The 10,000-nt window shown below is 36.9% G+C and overlaps 1 protein-coding gene across 1 annotated transcript in view; it reads right to left on the bottom strand.

The window, feature by feature from the left end:
• Window positions 1-3,793: 3,793 nt before the first annotated feature.
• Window positions 3,794-10,000, bottom strand: part of LOC135218136 (deleted in malignant brain tumors 1 protein-like) — an 8,401-nt gene continuing 2,194 nt past the window's right edge. The window contains exons 2-4 of the mRNA XM_064254283.1: window positions 8,470-8,511; window positions 4,814-5,003; window positions 3,794-3,930 (exon numbers count right to left, since the gene is read on the bottom strand). Coding sequence (XP_064110353.1) covers window positions 3,801-3,930; window positions 4,814-5,003; window positions 8,470-8,511 — 362 coding nt within the window. The 3' untranslated portion in view covers window positions 3,794-3,800. The remainder of the gene's footprint in view (window positions 3,931-4,813; window positions 5,004-8,469; window positions 8,512-10,000) is intronic.

Here is a 10,000-nt window from a genome sequence, read left to right as displayed (position 1 = left end):
TGTGAGAAACAAAAGATTATAAGGACACTGTAATGAAAGTAGGAGAATTTCTGATAATAGATAAAACACATAGTTGTAAGTTTACTCAGCACTCAGTATGCAAGTAATAAAAAATATATAAAACTCTCTCTCTCTCTCTCTCTCTCTCTCTCTCTCTCTCTCTCTCTCTCTCTCTCTCTCTAGAGGCCAGTTATTGTTTTAATTACATATTAGTTCGTCTACCTGTTCTTCGCAAATTCATTCGTTATTGCATACTTACACGTAATGAGATTAAAAGAAGTGCATTTGTACTTGTAACGTTTTTCTTTCGTAATGTTTATTTGAATACATTTCCTATCAGTAATTTGCTACTTTTTTCTTCCGTTGGATTCTTGATCCTATAAAGCAAATTTTTATTATGACAAGTCAGCGAATTCACAAAGACAATACTTTACGAATAAAAAAAGTTATGTAAACTGCTCAGAAATTGATTGTTATCTGACCTAGTTTTAATGAATGACAAGGTGAAACGACCCGTTTGGAAAACAAAGCCAACGCACTTCATTTATGAGATTCCGCTGATAAGCACAAAATTACTAAATATATTAGCCAGTATATTGTAAATGCTGAGAAAATGAGCAAATTTAAGCAAATTTTTCAAAAATAATTCGAGGAATGAATAAATTTAGACTTTTTATTATTTTCATTAAAATATTTTAACCAGACCAGTGAGCTGATTAAACTATTTTAACAACAACAACAACAACAATAATAATAAAAATAATAAGTCTTAATTTTTCCATTTCTCCATTCATTTCTGAAACCCAAAATCCAAATGCCGACTGAAATTAATCCACCAGACAGTTAAGATTCTCCCCAAATGCCCTTTTGACGCTTCTAGAGAAAAAAAATCTGTTGAGAAATTGAAATCATCAGATGTTAGACATTATTGCCAACTGACCTTCTGACACCATGAAATCGAAAATGTTGATGAGTTAATCATTCGTTATTAATTTTCATTTCGTGTTTTTTTTTTTTTTTCTTAGTCCTTTGTTTTATTTGATGTCTTTCATTTCTCTTGTCTTAGGTTCGTTACGCCTCGTCCACACGGTCGAGCTTTGGTCGACGAACTTTGTCCGATGTGACGTCAGAAGTGGAGAAACAGCGGGAAAAGTCAGAACTGTACCGCAGTTTCTCCGCTTCTGACGTCACATCGAACAAAGTTCGTCGAGCAAAGCTCGGCCGTGTGGACGGGCCTTATGGTTAGTTTTGTAGGCTATTGTTCTTCACTGAATTGTATTTGCGTCAAGTCGCTATGTTTTCCTTTCTGAGAAGTTTTTTTTTTTTTTTTTTTTTTAATGAGTACATAGTTTATAAATGATTATTCTCGAGGGTGACCTTTCCTCGATTTGCATTTTACTATAAAATAGTAGTTCCACGTTGGCCGGTGGTCCGAAGTTCGGTTCTCGGCTCGGCCAACAACGCGGAGCCAGAGGAATTTATTTCTGGTGAGAGAAATTCATTTCTCGATACAATGTGGTTCGGATCCCACAATAAGCTGTAGGTCCCGTTGCTAGGTAACCAATTGGTTCCTAGTCACGTAAAAATATCTAATCCTTCGGGCCAGCCCTAGGAGAGCTGTTAATCAGCTCATTGGTCTGGTAAAACTAAGATATACTTTTTAACTATAAAATAGTATGTTTTGGTGTTTTGCCTCTATTTTAGGTCGAAGACGATCCAGTGTGTTAAAACCAAGACGTCCCAATCAGGGTTGGAGTAATTATACTTGAAGAAATGAATTACAATTATAATTACTTTCGAAAAATGTAAATTGCAATTACAATTACATTTGGAAATAGCAATGACATTACAATTACTTAACAACAAATTCAATTACAATTACAGTTACAATTACAACTGATTTCGGTGCGAAAATAAACATTAATCTTTGGCGAAGGAAACAATGTATTGAGGGGAGCAAATCGAACTCATAGGGTTACATAATTTATTTCTAGAAGTGTAAGTGATAGAAGAGCAGAGGTCATATTAACTGAAAGAGTATTTATTAGCACTGGTTAGGAAACAATTGGCGAAGAACCAGCAAATTTAACTCTTATAAGCAACCTCCTCTAATTAATTAAATTACAATTACATGCTATAATTTCATTTTCAATTACAATTACACGAAATTCTGTAATTAATTACATTCCAATTAAATTTCAATTACAATTACTCCAACCCTGGTCCCAATGGAATAAAAATGTCGATTATGGCGTCTGTTGGGTTGTTCCTGATAGGATCAGATTCCCTAGGAATCAATCTCTAGCAACCATAATGAACAAAGGATCTTACCCTCTTATACCCTAAAGTAATTATCCATCAGGCATTAAAGATAGCAAACAAGTTTTTTTTGTACATTACTAAAAGTAATTGGACGAGATAATTAGTCTTATCAGATATTAAGGGTAAGTTTGGATAGAAGCAGATTTCTTAAATAAATCGAAAAAGGTTGTGGTCAAAATCAAGCAGTCAGACATTTAAGATGGATACAAATGCTTGCTTTCGCTTACTTAGGGAGTAAGCCTACGAACTAGTTTGTTGTTGTTGTTCTTGTTGGGTCGGTAGAAAAGGTCTAAAAAAGATGTTTCGCTCTGAGTTGAAGATTTTTAGGATAGGATATTTACGATTTATTTATTAGAATGAAACTGTAGAAAATAAATAGCGTGCATATTAAATAAAAAGTACATAAAAATTATTTCTAATAAAATGTAGCTTATTTATTTCAATATTCTACTTGACTGTAGATTTTAACACGCTTTAATTTACGTTAAAAGTTAGGAATATAATGTGTACAAAAGCGTGAGGGGAAAATCTTGCATGCGTCCCAAGTAAGCTGGAGGTTGGATGGCGCTTTTTTCTTTCTTCGGTGTTTTGCATGACACTATAGTCCATCGCACATTGCGGATGAACATCGTGAATTAGAAAATCTGGGTGACATATTTAATCGAACAAAAGTTAAAGATCGGCGCCAAATAACCCTTTGACATTCACAAGAGTAGCATCTTGATAAGAACATTAATACATCAGGTATTAAATATGGAAGTCTACCAACCTTTCAGCTGCGTGAAGCATAAAATTTGGATAAGACACTAAATCCTTCTTTCATTATAGGCAAATATCAACTCGTTATTTTACCTCCATCGTTAGAAATCGGAAGAGGACAGCAATTCATTGACATCATTGTGGATGTCAATGAATCAGGACATGAAGCACACAATTTGGATGGGTGCATTTGCCTCTCAAGTACCAGAGATGAATAATGCTAACTAATCCTAATTTTTACATCATAATAAAACCTGAATGAGGAAATCATTCTGTCAGACGTTTAGGATCGATGCTGTCCATAATATTTAATCTGCATAAGAAATATAATCTGTCTGACACTTCAGATGCCAAACGATATTTTTGAATGGAAAAAAAAAGCGATCTAGAAAACTGAAAACAATCAGGCCTTTGGGCATCGGAGAGTAATGGATCCAAGTAACCTAGCGATAAGCTAAGAGAAAATATGGATAAGAACGTAAACAAAAGATAGGAAAGATGAAAGATAACCGCGGCAGGAAATGAATCTGCTTCATAGTTCGGAATAATTCTAATTGACCTTGTGCGTCACTAGAAAGTGAATGGGAAAATCTTGAAAAAAAAACATTTCAGAAGTCTTCTAACTAACCTGTTTACATCATTAGACAGTGAAGCAGAAAACCAAGAACCCAAGAGATATTAAGAAGGATTTGAGAAGAAATCTAGCTTACCTCTTTACATTAGTTGGCTGTGAAATAGAAAATCTGGAATCCAAGGTCAAGAACAGAGCCATCTGTTGAGAACGAGATGTTTACTGAATTTCCCGATGAAGTTAATAGAGGAATTGCCTTTTCTCCAGAATACAGTGGACTGTTCAAAAATAAACCAAGGGAGAAGTTATAAGATGAATAAGCCTGTAAATAAATCAAACAATCTGCGTCATTAGTTGCTGTTTGCATTTGTGGAAAACAGAATTAATGAGTATAAGTAACATTCATTCATAAACACTAAAATGAAATCTAGCAAAACTTGCTTGACTTTAGAAAGTGGTCCCCCATTCAAAAATAAATACAAGTACATGGAATTTACCGAGTTCATTTCAGTCATAAGAATGACAGCAAGCAAATGTAAGTGAGCTCTTGTCCATATATATACATATAATGCACATTAATTAATATTTTGGAATATTGCACTAAACCCTATTAAATATAAAAGCACTAGAATCCTAATATATATTCTATTTAGGGAACTGGTTATTTTTTCTGTTTTTGGATAATAAAACGAATTAATGGAAAAAGAACCCACAAAATTACTGAGTATTACCTGTTTACTTGTATGTATTGACAGTATTCTTCTTAATTAATTAATATTATTCGGTCATTCAATCGGTCAGGAATATCGTGAGTAGAAAACGACTTCAACAAATAAAAATCCGATGAAAAAAATTGGAAAGACAGATATTTTCCATATCACTGTTTATTCAGTTTTCCTGATTATTCGTTTTTTCAAAAAAAAAATTTTTATCAGACTACATGATAATAGGAGACTACTACAATTTACGTATTAATTCTGTTCTGTAGCTATCCCTTCTAAAGCAGCACTAATTCCATTATTTAGTTCTTGGCATTATATTTTACCTGGAACCACTCAACGTATCGTCAATATATTACTTGATCTACAACTCATGCATTATGACTTGAAACTTGAAACACTTATCTGAAGCAGAATTCACATGTTTAACGTTCAGACTTACTCTCCCAGTGACGCCGAGGTAGCTAAATCTTTAATACCGAGTTTATCGCAGCAACTCTCAGTCTGAAACCACTGGAAGAAAATTCCGACTCTTTTGCCCGTTGCTACTGTCACTCCCCATGAACACGCCTGGGAGTTGAAGTACGAGTCTGGAGGGGAAGCGTACAAGATGCCCTGAGCAGCTGTCAGAGCTAAGGAGATGAAACTGCATTAGTATGGGACATCGTCTTGCATAACTTTTCATTCACACTATCCATCTTGCAACACTTAAGAATATTTCCACCACCGCCACCCTCGTCACAAATGTTGTTTCTAATGCAAATGAACAAATTAAACTGATTCGAAGGAGAGCGTTATTATGCATACTTCTGTCCAACACTACAGATGCCCTGACTGAAGCTAAGTTGCCACATATATGAATGAAGTCCCTTCGGCCCCTAGCTGCAAACCATTTCATTCCTATTACTGTATCTCCATTTATTTCATCTCTCTTCCATCCTGTTATCCACCCTCTCCTCTGTTGCACCTTTCAAACCTACCTACTCTCAATTTCCTTTCCAGCGCTGGATGACCCCATAGGCTCCAGTGCTTGGCCTTTGGACTAAACTCTACATTCCATGCCATTGCATTCCATTTCATTCCATGTCATGGAGACTTTCAATAAAAAATGGAAAGATGTCTCTGCAATACACCGAAGTTCTCGGCTTTAAGAGCTTTTCTCTGCGCCTTCCAGTGCAAAATTCATCCAGATATACTCACCTTATGCAGTCCTCTGAGTTTTTCTTTGGATCAACCCCCTTTTTGTGGGGGGGAGGGGAGGGGTTGGAGGGAGTGGGACATACAAGCAGTTATCTCTTTTGTTTTAGGCTTTGTTCCACGTGTACTTTTTACGGTCATTTCATTTATTGTCTGACGAGTATTCGATAGGAGTTTCAGCATGTATTCTTATAATTGTTTTCTGAGACTTTCGTTGTAGATTTAACCATTATAATACATTATGCCAAGTTTCAGCTACATCTGTTGCACATTATACATCTCTTATCATTCCACTATTTTTTCATTAAAGATGTTTTCATGGTTTTCGGTTTTCCCTATGTATCTTCTAATGCAGCTATCACACGTGTGTTATAATTTGTTTCTGTTGTACCTTTTTAACTTATTTTGACCTGCCTTCAAGTTGTTTTAAGTTTTGCTCCAGTTACTTAGTAAATGGGAGCTATCTTTTTATACCTTGTAACAAATGCCCTCTCGTTCAGTTATTCTGACAAACATTTTATATCCTAATCAAAAATGAACTCGGGAGAAGCATTTATGTAATGATGCTTCCCGTGCTTCTCAAAAAGATGGTATCTTTCGAAAATGCTTTAGAATGTTTTGGGATGAAGCTATTATATCTAAGTGTTTTCACTTTTCTTCTTCCTGTTTGGAGTTCTGTTGACTAGTATGGTCTTCCGGTGCTGATTCTCGCCTCAAACTTATGGAAAGAGTTATCTCATCAGTCTAATTCAGTGGTTCTCAACCCTTCTTAGACCATGCACCCTTTCACCATTTGTCAGAATGTCATTCCCTTCCCGCCCCGATTTTCCAGAATTGTCTATCTAAAAAGGTTCACTCCAAATAATATGCAACAAAATACTGAAACAATCGCACAAGCTAGCGGAGAGAAAACTCAACGTGACCTCTCTGTAGTGCGGACCGGTGCAAACTGCGTTTTGTGTGGGCCTAGGGCCAGCTTGAGCCTCCCAACCTGTGGTCACAATTCCTCCCCCGAAACTCTGAAATTCCTCCCATTGTGGGAATTCCCCCTTGATTGAGAACCGCTGTCTAGTTTATTTTGCCAACTCCTAATTATGACTCTTGGAACAGACGAAACGTGATTTTAATATGTTTGTGGCATAAACTGCACTACAACGACAAACACCATCTGTACTCTTCTTTACCTGACTTATATGTTTTGCTCACAACACTGAGCAGGCTGCTGCTGCTGCAGACAGTGCGTCGGTTTCTAGCATCAGGCTCAGTGCTACATAGATTGCTAGGAGTTTTATCTTGGCTAAAATACAAATAAAATATGGGATAGTCTGCCTAGTGCACTTTTGGAATCCTCTGATCTCCAAATATTTCAGCGAGGAACAAATTCATTCTTGACTTTGCTGACATCTCTCGAATTTCAGGTGTATCGGTTTTATTTTTCTGTTGCCTCTTATTTATCTATTTATCACCTTTTCCCATAACTTGCCTGTTTCTGCTGGATGATTTCCCTTCGGAACCTTCTTGAGTTTATAATCTGTTGACTCTGTCACTTAGGGTCATCAGTTAAGGACAAAGAAAGAAAATAACTGTCCTAGATTTATCATACTTTGTCAGGACAGGACAGGACTTCCACCCCATAAATGGTAAAACCTTTGGTTTTAATTTGTAAAGCCATTGCTTTGCCATAGGTCTCTGACAGCAGCAGTTTTGAGTTTACCAAAGGCTTATTGTGACAGTGAAAAAGAGGAAAGCCTGTGACGTATGGCCCACTCCAGAAAGTCTTTCTTTCTTTATATGTTTATGGTTTTATATTTCTAATTTATATGGCTTGAGAGCGCGAGTTAAACATTCTTAAGTAACGTGCCCGTTTCAGTTCAAGCTAATCTTTCCTCTCACTAACGATCTGCTACCCAATAGCAATTTTTTTTTCTCCAGTCAGTAGTTAAAGAAATTTTATTTTTGCTTCTGATGAACATTCATCAATCTTTGACATGATTTGCGTTTGAAACTTTAAACGTTACAAATAATGTAATATCACAAGTGAATAGGCTACTTCATGCATAAGTATATGAAAATCGTAATGTTAGCTGTACTAGATACCTTAATCTCTCTTTCCTTAGGTTGAAGTTAATCACAGATTTATCTTAATAGCAGTGTAATCAGAGTGCTTAATGTTTAGTCTCTTGTTCGTTTTATATGTTCTTTCTTTTGTCAAGTGCATTTAGATTTTGATACGTTTTTGCTAAATTAGTGGGTTTATATAAATGCTCTTTTTATACATTTTCTTGCACCAATCATATTTTCATCCGCCACTGAATGGCGTTCTTGATTTTTTTTATCGGGTTCTAACTTAAACAACCCTGATTACCCCAAAGAAGTATTTCAAATTTTGGCAACAGTTTTTCCCTGTCATTTGTTCTAGCTGAGGGACTTATTCTGATGTCGTCTCTCTCTACAGTTGGTTTAGTAGGGTTACCTTACACTCTGATTGGCCTCACCACGCTGGGTATAGTTAAGCATCCCATTCAAATCTAAGGTTCATCCGTCAGAGAAGTAAAAGTGCAATTATTTACCTTACCTAGCTGTGAACAAGAGGTTGGGTACACTAGTGAAAAATAGTGGCTCGTCAATTTTATGATAATATAGAGTCTGCTAATTGTATGACTTATTCTAACACTCATCCTATCCATACTGTTACATACTTTACTCCTCTTTCCCACTGAATCAGATTCTAAATACAGTAAAACTTGCATTATGAAATCAATGATAAATAGTAACTGCACATGCACTGAAAATTTTTCATTCCTGGTTGACAGAGCACTTAAGTCATTATAGAGGTTTTGAATTTAAAAAAATCATTTGCTTTTCAGATATTATAGAGATTGTTAAAAGCGTTTTTCTTACCTACGTGTCCTATGCATGGGGATATAGTTGGCGCCGGTATCACTTTAGAAAAAGAGGAAAAATTCGGACGTGAGTATGCTAATAGAACTCTTCTCATTATTATGCATTATTATAAATTGATGTTATACGTACTTAAACAAACATGCATATACAAAGCCGTTACCTCTTCAAGGTATGCTTCAAGAAGAAAAAAAAAAGATAATGGCCATTTTCATATTTATACTTTATTGATGAATCAGGGATGATTGTGTGCAGAAACCTCCCACAAGCATTAGTTGTTTCATACACCTACACAGCTAACTGCCCCTTCAGTGTCAGACTGAGCTTCTGTCCAGTGCCCTCCCAAAAGGACGCCAAGAACGCTCAGTTAAATCAGTGCAGTTATGCCAGCACAGGCGGCCTGTGCAGGCCAAACTGAACCCACTAACGTTCAGTTTTGCCTGCACAGGCATAAATGCCCAGGTATAACTGAACGTTAGTAAATTCAGTTTTGCCTGCATAGACATAAATGCCCAGGTATAACTGAACGTTAGTAGACTCAGTTTTGCCTGCATAGACATAACTGCCCAGGTATAACCGAACGTTAGCGGGTTCAGTTTTGCCTGCTAGACATAACTGGCCGGGTATAACCGAACGTTAGCGGGTTCAGTTTTGCCTGCAGAGGCATATCTGAACAGGTATAACTGAACGTTAGTGGGTTCAGTTTTGCCTGCTAGGCATAACTGGCCAGGTATAACTGAACGTTAGTGGGTTCAATTTTGCCTGCACAGGCATATCTGAGCAGGTATAACACGTTAGTGTTCAGTTTTGCCTGCTAGGCATAACCGGCCAGGTATAACCGAATGTTAGTGGGTTCAGTTTTGCCTGCTAGACATAACTGGCCAGGTATAACTGAACGTTAGTGGGTTCAATTTTGCCTGCTAGGCATAACTGCCTAGGTATAAGCGAACATTAGTGGGTTCAGTTTTGCCTGCACAGGCTTACTGTGCAGGTATAACTGAGTGTTAATAAAGGCCCTAACATACACAATGCCCTTCACCTCGGTATTAACCCACTAAGTATCCACCTTTGTCAAAGTCCTGGGTAAACTCATGCTGTGAGACCGTGTTTAGTACTAGCCCCTGGGGGATCAAAGTATTTTTTACGCCCATTTCTATATTGTGTGGTCGACAAATTATATTAATAAACGATATCTTTGATCCCCGAGGAGCTAGTACTAAACACGGAGTTCCATTGAGCTTCCGTCATGTTTAGTATTAGTACCTCGGAGGTGGATACACACCAGGTTAATACCCTCCACCTCTATCTTGCAGAGACCATCTCATTCTAGATAGAAACAAGATTGACAGGGTACTTTTTGGAGAGCCTGGATTGGTTGATTTAGCCAGTTCGAAGAGAGGGGGAGGGGCGCCGGTTGTGCTCGTGATTCATATGCAAAGGGAGGTGAAAGAATGACAATTGCTTTCCTGTGTGGAAATTGACAGTCTGGTGGAGATATTTAAGTGGGAGCTTAATTCTCGGAAATATATCA

This window comes from Macrobrachium nipponense, chromosome 9, assembly GCF_015104395.2.
Source record: "Macrobrachium nipponense isolate FS-2020 chromosome 9, ASM1510439v2, whole genome shotgun sequence".
Lineage (NCBI taxonomy): Eukaryota > Metazoa > Arthropoda > Malacostraca > Decapoda > Palaemonidae > Macrobrachium > Macrobrachium nipponense.
This window is presented reverse-complemented; position numbering and strand designations above follow the sequence as displayed.